Source organism: Trichomycterus rosablanca, chromosome 7 (assembly GCF_030014385.1).
Source record: "Trichomycterus rosablanca isolate fTriRos1 chromosome 7, fTriRos1.hap1, whole genome shotgun sequence".
Lineage (NCBI taxonomy): Eukaryota > Metazoa > Chordata > Actinopteri > Siluriformes > Trichomycteridae > Trichomycterus > Trichomycterus rosablanca.
In genome coordinates this window covers 40,937,144-40,949,457 of record NC_085994.1, presented here as the reverse complement: position 1 = coordinate 40,949,457, position 12,314 = coordinate 40,937,144, and the positions used below count along the sequence as shown (strand labels likewise).

Sequence of the window (12,314 nt, the reverse complement as noted above, 5' to 3'; positions counted from 1 at the left end):
GTTACCAATGATCCTTAATTACAATAAAAAATGACAAAATTATAAATGATCGTTATTTATCAGCAGACTGAACTCCAACCTGCCCAGTAATCTTACAGAGATAATCTTCATCATCATCATCATCTTCAGGTTCTTCTTTTATAATTATCTTAGATCCTTCCTCTTCATCCTTTGGGTTGATGTTCCCCACAGAGCCGGACGTCTCTTCACCCGTCTCTGCCGAACAAGGCTCCATCTTCACATCCTCAAGCTGACAAACAAAGTACAGTATATTAATATTTATATAGTATATAATAATAGCTAAATGTGAACCATTATGTCTAACAGCAGAGAAAGCTTCCTAAATAATCTTAAAATCTGATGACTTTTCCCAGAGTGACCAATTATGATGAAGAAAGAATTTCAGCTCGTTTAGATGCATGTTAGAAGCAGCCAGTCAGGGTGTGACGTCTCATTTCTAAACCCCACTGATATTACTGCATAAGGGACTGTATACTGTATAAGGACTGTATGTCCTTCTAGACCTGGATCCGGGCATCAGTGAGCTCCTGTACGGTCTGTGACGCAACCTGGTGGCATCGGATGCACTGTTACATAAAGTCCTAGAGGTTCTCAATTGGATTCGGGTCTGGGGAACGTGAGGGCCAGTCAATGGCATCAATGCCTTCATCGTCCAGGACTCTCTGGCCACATGAGGCCGGGCATTGTTCTACACCAGATGGAACCCAGGGCCCACTGCACCCATGTAAGGTCTGTTTGGACTGGGTTGATGCCCTTCTACGGCCCTGTCCTGCTCTCCTCATGTAACAGCCTGTGTCCTGGTATCTTCTCCTTGCGACAGCACTTATGGATGGAGCTGGACTACCTGTGCAACCTGAAAGGGCTGCAGGTACAGCTTCATGCTACCAGTAGTGACAAGGACACCAGCAAAACGCATCAGTCAGGATGGATAAGTAGAGAGAAATTATCTGTGGCCACTACCTGCAATACCATTTCCTTTTTGGTGGTTGTCTTGCTGTTGCCTCTCTGGTGCACCTGTTGTCACTTTCATTTGCACCAAAGCAGGTGAACTTGATTCATAATCGCTTCTGTTTCCTAACTAGGCAGATTGATCAGTGAAATCTTTAATTTACAGCTTTATTACATCACAGATATAAATGAGTATCGACTTTATTAATATTAGTTTTCTTTTTTGTCAAATTAATATGTAAAGTGTACAAAATGTAAGTCACTATTCATTAATGAACGCATATAACGGTAGCTGTATAAATATTTAGGTACTTAATTATTAATTACGGTTACAAATGTACCTTTTTTACGGAGCCCCTTAGGGGTCACTAAGGAAAAAAATATATATGAAGAGCGTAATCCGTACCCTCGGTTTAGTAAACCGTACCCTCGGTTTAGTAATCCGTACCCTCGGTTTAGTAAACCGTACCCTCGGTTTAGTAATCCGTACCCTCGGTTTAGTAAACCGTACCCTCGGTTTAGTAATCCGTACCCTCGGTTTAGTAAACCGTACCCTCGGTTTAGTAAACCGTACCCTCGGTTTAGTAAACCGTACCCTCGGTTTAGTAAACCGTACCCTCGGTTTAGTAATCCGTACCCTCGGTTTAGTAAACCGTACCCTCGGTTTAGTAATCCGTACCCTCGGTTTAGTAAACCGTACCCTCGGTTTAGTAAACCGTACCCTCGGTTTAGTAATCCGTACCCTCGGTTTAGTAAACCGTACCCTCGGTTTAGTAATCCGTACCCTCGGTTTAGTAAACCGTACCCTCGGTTTAGTAAACCGTACGCACGGATTGTCTGCGCTACAAGTTTTATTGTGCGCCCACACCCCGTTTTACGGTAATACAGTTGCGAAGCATTGAAGAGGATAAAGCATCTTTTTGCAGCTTAATATACTATATATTAGATATAATAACACACACACACACACATTATATATATATATATATATATATATATATATATATACAGTATATGTGTGTGTGTGTGTGAGTGTGTGTGTGTTATTATATCTAATATATAGTATATTAAGCTGCAAAAAGATGCTTTATCCTCTTCAATGCTTCGCAACTATATATATACTGTATATATATATATATATATATATATATAGGCAACAAAAGCACATAACATGGTAAAATTATGCAAATGTATAATTTTAAAATTCCATTAAAACAAGTGGAATTCTTACAGACCAATTTGAAAGGTCTAAAATAAGCAAATCAAATTATTATCAAAGTACTCCACTTTTTTCTTTAAGAGCATTAACTCTTTTATTAATGGAATACATTTCAGACATCTTTACTGTAGTAATCTGGGGTGATGGGATAGCAAACTTATTAAAAAGTCAAATCAATAACAATAAATAAACAATAAATAAATAAATAAATAAATAACACTAGTACTTATCTTGTGATTTTGAGACTATTTTACCCTAGGAATTTAGAATAATAGGATTGCAAACCAACGTAAAGTAAAATGCAAATCAAATTATTATCAAATCACCCCATCAGACTCTTAAAGAATACTCCTACTTCTACTTACTGACTTTATGAGTCTCAGACATTTATACTGTACATTTCACTTTACGTTAGTTTGCAATCCTATTATTCTAAATTCCTAAGGTAAAATACTCTCAAATCACAAGCTGAGTACTCGTGTTATTTATGATTGTGGGGTGGCATTTGATAAGATTTTGATTTGACTTTTTAATAAGTTTGCTATCCCATCACCCCAGCTGTAAAAAGATGCTTTATTCTCTTCAATGCTTCGCAACTGTATTACCGTAAAACGGGGTGTGGGCGCACAGTAAAATTTGTAGCGCAGACAATCCGTGCGTACGGTTTACTAAACCGAGGGTACGGATTTTGTCTTCACATATTTTTTTTCCTTAGTGACCCCTAAGGGGCTCCGTACTTTTTAAAACATTTGAGTCAAAACAAATAAATAAGCTCGCTAGTACTGAGTGTAAATAAATCACAAAATACATATTTACCGGCTGTATTCCAAATGCCTCCAGACACAAACAGAGTGCACTACATAAAGTACAGACGCCATTACGTTGTGCACTAAATAGTGCACATCAGTAGGTCACGAGGAGCGATTTGGAATTAAACCGCTGACAGTTATCTGAGCAGCTCAGCTAGCAAGCAAGCTTCAGTTCTACTCACCTTACAGCAGAACGGAGTGAATCACCTGAAAAACTCAATCAATCACCAGATGTTATCTCGAACCTCATCACATTTTACCACAATAATAAACCCTCAGATCTGTTTTATTTATAAATGATCTACCACAATAACCTAAACCGGCTAACGTTATTCTCTTTGTTATTGATATTTAATGGCGGTCGTTGCTCTGCTTTGTGGTGAGTTTACCGCCACCGAATGTTCTGGAGTGAGAAGGCAATCAATCAACAAATAGAAGGTCCTTAGTTCGAATCCCCTAAGTGGAGTTTGCATGTTCTCCTCGTGTCTGTGTGGGTTTCCTCCGGGGCTCCGGTTTCCTCCCACAGTCCAAAGACGTGGTGAACTGGAGACACAAACTCGACCATGAAGGTGTTTGATATTGAACTCAAACTGATTAATCATGTAACCTGTAACTGTCTGTCCTGTCATCAACAAGCTTCATTAGCAGGAGTGTTTATGGTCCGTGATATGACCAAAAGTATGTGGACACCTCACCATGAACTTGTTGGGAGTCCCATCCCAGCGAACAAAATTACTTTCTGGGAACGTTCCCCAAACGTTCCATCTTAGTGTGGGAACGTTGCATTGGCATTAATATTCTCAAGACATTTAATACAAGTTAAAGAACAAACCCAAAAACATTTTTAAATGTTACTTTAACATACGTTTAACATAACTACAGATAATGTTAATCCAAGACAATGTTAATCCCTCTGTCTCTGTGATATATTGGATGAAGGAGATTGCAAGCAGAGAGAGAATCCATTTAACTTTACGGTTACTGTATATATCACCAAATACAATTTTAATATACTACAGTCCTGAACCCCCCAACCCCCTCAGACATTACCATTCATTCAAAAAAATATCTGAATCACTCTGATAACATTTGCTATGATGGTCTAATTCAAACAATTCATGTGATAATACTGACATAAACTGAGGCAAAATCAATGCAAACATATTTATTTAAAAAAAAATTTAATCATCATCAATCAAATTTAATTGAATGAACGAAAAATGAAAAAAGAACAATCCCTCAATCTTTCTATCCCTTATAAACTGAGGTAAAATCAGTTAGAATATATTGTATTTATTATATGTTATTATTATTATAATCAAGCAATTCATTTAAATTAATCAATGGAAAATGGAAATATATATATATATATATATATACAGGGGTTGGACAAAATAACTGAAACACCTGGTTTTAGACCACAATAATTTATTAGTATGGTGTAGGGCCTCCTTTTGCGGCCAATACAGCGTCAATTCGTCTTGGAAATGACATATACAAGTCCTGCACAGTGGTCAGAGGGATTTTAAGCCATTCTTCTTGCAGGATAGTGGCCAGGTCACTACGTGATGCTGGTGGAGGAAAACGTTTCCTGACTCGCTTCTCCAAAACACCCCAAAGTGGCTCAATAATATTTAGATCTGGTGACTGTGCAGGCCATGGGAGATGTTCAACTTCACTTTCATGTTCATCAAACCAATCTTTCACCAGTCTTGCTGTGTGTATTGGTGCATTGTCATCCTGATACACGGCACCGCCATTGGATGCACATGGTCCTCCAGAATGGTTCGGTAGTCCTTGGCAGTGACGCGCCCATCTAGCACAAGTATCGGGCCAAGGGAATGCCATGATATGGCAGCCCAAACCATCACTGATCCACCCCCATGCTTCACTCTGGGCATGCAACAGTCTGGGTGGTACGCTTCTTTGGGGCTTCTCCACACCGTAACTCTCCCGGATGTGGGGAAAACAGTAAAGGTGGACTCATCAGAGAACAATACATGTTTCACATTGTCCACAGCCCAAGATTTGCGCTCCTTGCACCATTGAAACCGACGTTTGCCATTGGCACGAGTGACCAAAGGTTTGGCTATAGCAGCCCGGCCGTGTATATTGACCCTGTGAGCTCCCGACGGACAGTTCTGGTGGAAACAGGAGAGTTAAGGTGCACATTTAATTCTGCCGTGATTTGGGCAGCCGTGGTTTTATGTTTTTTGGATACAATCCGGGTTAGCACCCGAACATCCCTTTCAGACAGCTTCCTCTTGCGTCCACAGTTAATCCTGTCGGATGGGGTTTGTCCTTCTTGGTGGTATGCTGACATTACCCTGGATACCGTGGCTCTTGATACATCACAAAGACTTGCTGTCTTGGTCACAGATGCGCCAGCAAGACGTGCACCAACAATTTGTCCTCTTTTGAACTCTGGTATGTCACCCATAATGTTGTGTGCATTGCAATATTTTGAGCAAAACTGTGCTCTTACCCTGCTAATTGAACCTTCACACTCTGCTCTTACTGGTGCAATGTGCAATTAATGAAGATTGGCCACCAGACTGGTCCAATTTAGCCATGAAACCTCCCTCACTAAAATGACAGGTGTTTCAGTTATTTTGTCCAACCCCTGTATATATACATATATAAATTCTAGTATAAATGAATAAATGAAAAATGGGGAAAAAATAATAAAGTTAGGTAGTAGTTCAGGGCGTCTCTGCAAAGTAAACAAAAGTATTTTTTTAAGTATTTCTGCATATTTATCAGTACATGTAAAACATTTTACACTGTAACCAAGTCATTCTGGGCAGCTAAAATACGAAGCTTCCTTAACGTTATGTTGCAGTCTTTAATTTAATTTAAGTCTTCAATGTGCAAGAGGCGTCTGTGGCTCTGTAGCTTTTGAAGTTATCAATATGCTGAATACTTTAAATGCTATTGAAGTTATGAATAAAAATCAGTTTTTTATTATGTAATAAAGGGTAAAAGTGTCAGTATAAGAGTTGTAGTATGTAATGTGGGTTACACTTGATAAAATACAGTACAACTTGTTTTAGAGCAATTTGAAGAATATTTGAAAAGCTATTGAAGTTATTAATAAGCTGAATACTTTAAATGCTATTTAAGTTATGAATAAAAATCTGTTTTTTGTTATGTAATAATAATATAATTTGGTATTTATTAACTGAGGTAAAATTTTTAGCATTAGGTATTTATTATCCAAGGTAAATTTTTCTTTAAGTTACTTTGGTCATTTTTGTCAGAATTTAGTAGATAGTTACTGGGGTAAAAATGTTATTAACATTTGATAGCTTATGAAATCTGAGGTAAAATTTAGTTTGGTATTCATTAACTGAGGTGATTTTTTTGTCAAGTTACTGAGGTGATTTTTGTTAGCACTTTGTAGCTAGTTTGTGAAGTGAATTTTTGTTAGCATTTGGTAGCTGTTAACTGAGGTAAATTCTGTCCGCATCTGGTTACTAGTTATTTTAATAAATATATATTTTTTATTTAGTAGCCAGTATTTGGTAGCTTGTTACTGGGGTCAAATTTATGATTATTGATAAACTCGAGTCTTAGATGATATTTTGTTAGAATTTGGTATCTATTAACTGAGGTAAATTTTTGTTAGCATTAAGTAGATGGTATTGAAATTTACTAAGTAGAATTGACCAAAAAACCCCAGAAATCCATAGCTCTACAAGCCTTCTATTTTATATCTTCTATTTTCTTGATTCCATCGAGCACCGTAACCATTAACATCACCAATTTCTGTTTAATATTTTATCCTTTTAAGCGAGTTTTGGTATGAATATTAAATACTAGACGAATTTGAGGCGTTTTGGCCCTTTTGGCGTTCCAATATCCACAGACTTCAGACGTCAATACGACGTCAGGAAAGGAAGTGTTTAGTGCATTTATCACGTTATTCTTCATATAAAGCGGTATGTTTCTTATTAAGTAAAATGTATAAATGTAAATATATAGTAAAATTGTCTAATAACAGATAAGAGTTTAAATATTGTGCGAATGTGGTTATAATTGTTGTGTAAGTCAAAGTAAAGCAGTGTACATGTTTATTAGCTGAGCTAACTAGCCTTATTCATATGATCTGTTACTTAACGTGTATTTTAAATTATTTAAAGTATTCCAGCCACGTTTTGTCGATTTTGTGCATTATGTATTTTGTTTAGAATATTATACAATTCAACACTGATGCTTATTTCTAAATAAAATGGTAAGAGTGTTGGAGCAGTGTGCGGAACACCGTGACCTTAGCTTTATTACCATGTTAGTAATACGTTTTAATTTACAGATTATTTTAACTCACATATTGTTTATTTGCCATATTTTTTATATGGGGGAAAAAATAACAAAATGTGCCATGTGTAAAGAATTATAGCTAATGTCAAATTTTCAGTATGGTCAATTCTATTATTATGTTTATTTTTGTATCTGGTAGGTTAAATGATAGTTTATTAAACGAATTGTAAGGAGGGTTGGGATGTATTTAGACAAAACACATGTTGGTAATAATAGTTAGGTTTAAACGCCTTAAGATCTAATTTGTCCTGGCTTATTATTTATATAGCTTATATAGCAGCGCTGCTGTGTCTGATCCACTCATACTAGCACAACACACACTAACACACCACCACCATGTCAGTGTCACTGCAGTGCTGAGAATCATCCACCACCTAAATAATACCTGCTCTGTGGTGGTCCTGTGGGGGTCCTGACCATTGAAGAACAGGGTGAAAGGGGGTAACAAAGCATGTAGAGAAACAGATGGACTACAGTCAGTAAACACGCTAATGCAGAACATTAAGAAAAGTTTACTGTTATTTTTCCCATTTTTTAATAGGTTACCAATCTAACCACCGATTAAGAATGGCTGCGTATCCGAAAGTTCACAACCCGTTTGCCGATGATGATGTGGAGGAAGTTCCTCAGACGAAAAGAGGCTTTAACTTCGATGACGATGATGAGGATGAATGCACAAATCCGGCGGAGTTGCGCCAGAGACGGCTGGAGCAGCAGGTGATGCGGACGGCTCAGTCTGCCGTGGATAGCAGCAGTCGCTCCCTAGGCATGATCTACGAGTCGGAGAAAGTCGGGACTGAGGCGGCACAGGTACGAGGATTTAAATCAGCAAACAACAGAAGGACATTTCATTTCCTGTTAATCCTAAATGAAAAGGAACGTATCAAATAGCTGACAAATCTGCCTGTCATTATTTATATCATTTTTCAAAAAAAAAAAAAAAAATAGATTACATGTTTGGAGCCAATGATCTCCCCGTTTCTATCATTTGTCTCTACAGCTTGTTCCATTTCTGCTTTAAGACCCAATCAACTTGACATCACAGAGCAACAAAGCTCACAATTTATCTGGTAGTTTGATAACTTAGGGTTTTCTCTCCTGTGTGTTGTAATAATATTTTGCTAATATTTTCCTATGTTTGCTTGCATGGTGTGCATTTTTCTTTAAAAATTGTGCAAGAAATTTGCCCCCTACACAATTCATTGTGCCATCTTGTGGCTCAGTGGGTAGCACTGTCGCCTAACAGCCAGAAGGTTCTTGGTTCAAGCTCCGGTTTCCTCCCACAGTCCGATACGAGATTGTCCATGACTGTGTTTGATATTAAAACTTGTGAAATGATGAACCTTGGGTAATGAGTGACTACCGTTCCTGTCATGAATGTAACCAAAGTGTAAAACATGACGTTAAAATCCTAATAAACGAACAAAACAAGATGTGTTTATTTCAGTCTATTAGGACTCCAAGTAGAGTCGTCGAACATAGAGTTGTGCCAGAAGCTTAAAACCAAATTCCTAAACATTAGATGTGCTTTAGGTAAATTCTGACATATTTCCAAAAGTAAGCTGCTATAAACAGTAATAATAGCAATAATTGTCGTCCTTCTCCATGGTAACAGGAGCTGGTCCGTCAGGGCGAGGTCTTAAAGAGGGCAGAACGGATGGTCGATAATATGGAGCAGGACATGAAGACAAGCCAGAAACACATAAACACCATCAAGAGTGTCTGGGGTGGTTTGGTCACCTACTTCAAAGGCAAACCGGAGCCCAAGCCGGTACAAAAGGAACAACCTCCGACAACCTACGAGGCAAACAGCAGGTACAAAAGCACCACCCATGATTTCGGTCCAGTTAAAAATGTGTTAATGAATTAAATACCAGTAGGGATGACAGTAACCATAATAGACATCATTAAGACATCACAAGAGCTGCAGTTTTGGAAATGCTCTGACCCAGGGCGCTTTCTCATCATTCATTCAGTCATTTACATTTACAGCATTTAGCTGACGCTTTTTATCCAAAGCGACTTACAGAACAGTGACCGTATCTTGTCTAAGCAACTGAGGGTTAAGAGCCACAGTGGCAACCTGGCATTGGTGGGGCTTGAACCAGCAACCTTTGGATTACTAGTCCCAGTACCTTAACCGCTAGGCCACAACTGTCAGTCAGATTCATATTTCACTCAGAATTAAGGCGCCTCAGTAGGAGCATTTTAAGGGCTGTAAGAATTTAGACACGCCCTCTTCTCGGGAGTGTAGGATGACGTGAAATGCGTCTGTGCAGAGAGAGAGAGCGAGGGTTTCTCACAGACTCACATAAAGCAATCGATATGTAAATGTACATGAGCATCACATACTGATTATACGTTTTATTAACTGTTAGGTTACAAAATGCCCTGACGGACAGCAAAGTGCATGAGGATAAATACGAGAGCAGTCATCCCAGTCTGAGGAAGCTGGACACGACTGGTAAGCACAAGACGCCTCATGATGTGTTTATTATCATAGAAAACTTCACGTGTAATAATGTTTACGTGATGTGTCTGGTCGATTAGACTTCGCAGACTCTACTTCATACGAAAATGAACCGTCTTATCAGAGTGGATCCAAGAACAAACACTTAAAAGCTGCTCATCAACAACTGGACAGCAACCTGGGTGAGAGAGGAATTTATACACTACATGGCCTAAAGTATTTGGACACCTAGACCAGGGTGTTTAGTAAAAAGAAATGAGAGAAAAATAGTAATAATTAAATCAACAAATTTAAACAGGCACAAAGACAAAATAAATGTGTACATGATCGCCCTCTTTTGGAGGCCTTACGTGTTACATCTTGTAAACCAGCCGTCTCCAACCGGCGGGGTCGACGAGGGGGATTTAAAATGGAATAACAGAACTACTCACAAATGATGGTAAATCAGTGTGAACCCTGAGCTTGTTTTATCCCAATGAGACGCTCCCACCTAGTGGTGATGGGAGACAATAACACCTGAAGTGTGTTGGGAATGGAAGCCGTGTTTGATTGCTGTAATTATTTATTCTATCTGTGCGGCCTGGTAATGAATGCCGCACGGACCGGTACCGGTGGCCCGGTGGCCGGGGACCACTGTTGTAAACCACAGTGGGACCAGATCGCCACCGTTTTTATTAATAAAGTATATTTCGTTTTGATTCATTGCTTGTGTTGCCTGAGATGGCCTCTCACTAGACCAATCAGCCATAACATTAAAACCACCTCCTTGTTTCTACACTCACTGTCCATGTTATCAGCTCCACTTACCATATAGGAGCACTTTGTAGTTCTACAATTACTGATGGTCAGGACCACCACAGGACCCCCACAGAGCAGGTATTATTTAGGTGGTGGATGATTCTCAGCACTGCAGTGACACTGACATGGTGGTGGTGTGTTAGTGTGTGTTGTGCTGGTATGAGTGGATCAGACACAGCAGCACAACACCTCACTGTCAATGCTGGACTGAGAATAGTCCACCGACCAAAAACGTCCAGCCAACAGCGCCCCGTGGGCGGCGTCCTGTGACCACTGATGAAGGTCTAGAAGACGAGCGACTCAAACAGCAGCAATAGATGAGCGATCGTCTCTGACTTTACATCTACAAGGTGGACCGACTAGGTAGGAGCGTCTAATAGAGTGGACAGTGAGTGGACAGTGAGTGGACACGGTGTCTGATCCACTCATACCAGCACAACACACACTAACACACCACCACCATGTCAGTGTCACTGCAGTGCTGAGAATCATCCACCACCTAAATAATAGCTGCTCTGTGGGGGTCCTGTGGGGGTCCTGACCATTGAAGAACAGCATGAAAGGGGGTAACAAAGCATGTAGAGAAACAGATGGACTACAGTCAGTAATTGTAGAACTACAAAGTGCTTCTATATGGTAAGTGGAGCTGAGGTCAGGGCTCTGTGCAGGACACTGGAGTTTCTCTAAACTGAGATTTCCTTTACATGATTGATTTATTACATGTAGCAGCACTTACTGTGGCTTAAACGCATGAACTAAGAAGTCTGTAGTGGCGTCGCAATACTTTTGTCCGGTAACTGTCATTAAATGATTTAGGAATTAAAAGTGTCGTGTTTGCACCCCGTGTAGACGAGATGTCGATGGGTCTGAGTCGTCTGAAGAATCTGGGACTCGGGCTGCAAGCGGAGATCGACGACCAGGACGTCTCGCTGGACTCCCTGCTTAATAAAGTGGACTCTATGGATGGAAAGATAAGCTCCACCAACCGCCAGCTCAAAAACCTGAAATGAGCTGAGGGTCAGGAGCGCTGTGTGATCGAGAATTCGTAATTATTATTGTGTATTCAAAGCCTTGTTTGTTTGTTGCCTTGTTAACCTTGCTGGTCACTGTCCACTACCGGCCAGGAGACTTGCAAGAGGGACTAAATGACCGTACAGACCCTCCTCGCTGACGACTGTGCGGACTTACGACAGCAGCACGGCGTCTCCGCGGCGAGCATCGCATCTCTCATCCTTCTTTCTTTACATTTTTAGCATTTAGCAGACGCCTCATCCAAAGCGCCTTACAGTACTGTCAATTGAGGGTTAAGGGCCTCACTCAAGGGCCCAAGAGCAGCAATCTGCCAGTGGTATTCACTACACTACCGTTTCTCTATAAATGTGTACTTTATTATGCAATAAATTTCCTTTTTGAGCTTTTCTTTACTGAGATTAGATAAAACAATGACGTAAAAAGCTGCGTCATGCACATTAGAGCTGATTTCCTCTGGACAGTACGCTCATCACTCCCCAAACCATTAAAACAAGTCTCAGTACTACGGAACCCCGGGTAAACACGCCTTGGGACGCCTTAGTGTCCCAACTTTTGTGGAGTGTAATGCAGGCATCAAATTGTGAACATGTTTATATTTAAAAAACTACAATGAAGTTGATTTGTGAAAACATTATAAATATTTTCTTTCTACTTTTATCAATGAAATAAAGATTCTAAAGTATGAGCACATCACAGA

The 12,314-nt window shown here is 39.6% G+C and overlaps 2 protein-coding genes across 3 annotated transcripts in view; one reads left to right on the top strand and one right to left on the bottom strand.

Annotated features, from left to right (window-relative positions):
* Positions 1 to 1,059, bottom strand: part of LOC134317507 (uncharacterized) — a 26,201-nt gene extending 25,142 nt beyond the window's left edge. The window contains exons 1-2 of the mRNA XM_062998207.1: positions 982 to 1,059; positions 97 to 250 (exon numbers count right to left, since the gene is read on the bottom strand). Coding sequence (XP_062854277.1) covers positions 97 to 250; positions 982 to 993 — 166 coding nt within the window. The 5' untranslated portion in view covers positions 994 to 1,059. The remainder of the gene's footprint in view (positions 1 to 96; positions 251 to 981) is intronic.
* snap29 (synaptosome associated protein 29) lies at positions 233 to 12,314 on the top strand. Of its 2 annotated transcripts, none has more exons than XM_062999576.1 (6): positions 233 to 262; positions 7,859 to 8,127; positions 8,933 to 9,132; positions 9,696 to 9,781; positions 9,868 to 9,969; positions 11,435 to 12,314. In XM_062999576.1, exons 2-6 carry the CDS (start codon positions 7,885 to 7,887, stop codon positions 11,593 to 11,595), a joined length of 792 nt encoding a protein of 263 aa, XP_062855646.1. In that variant the 5' UTR covers positions 233 to 262; positions 7,859 to 7,884; the 3' UTR covers positions 11,596 to 12,314. The 2 variants fall into 2 exon arrangements, with proteins under 2 accessions (XP_062855646.1, XP_062855645.1); XM_062999575.1 differs by lacking the exon at positions 233 to 262 and adding an exon at positions 6,861 to 6,938.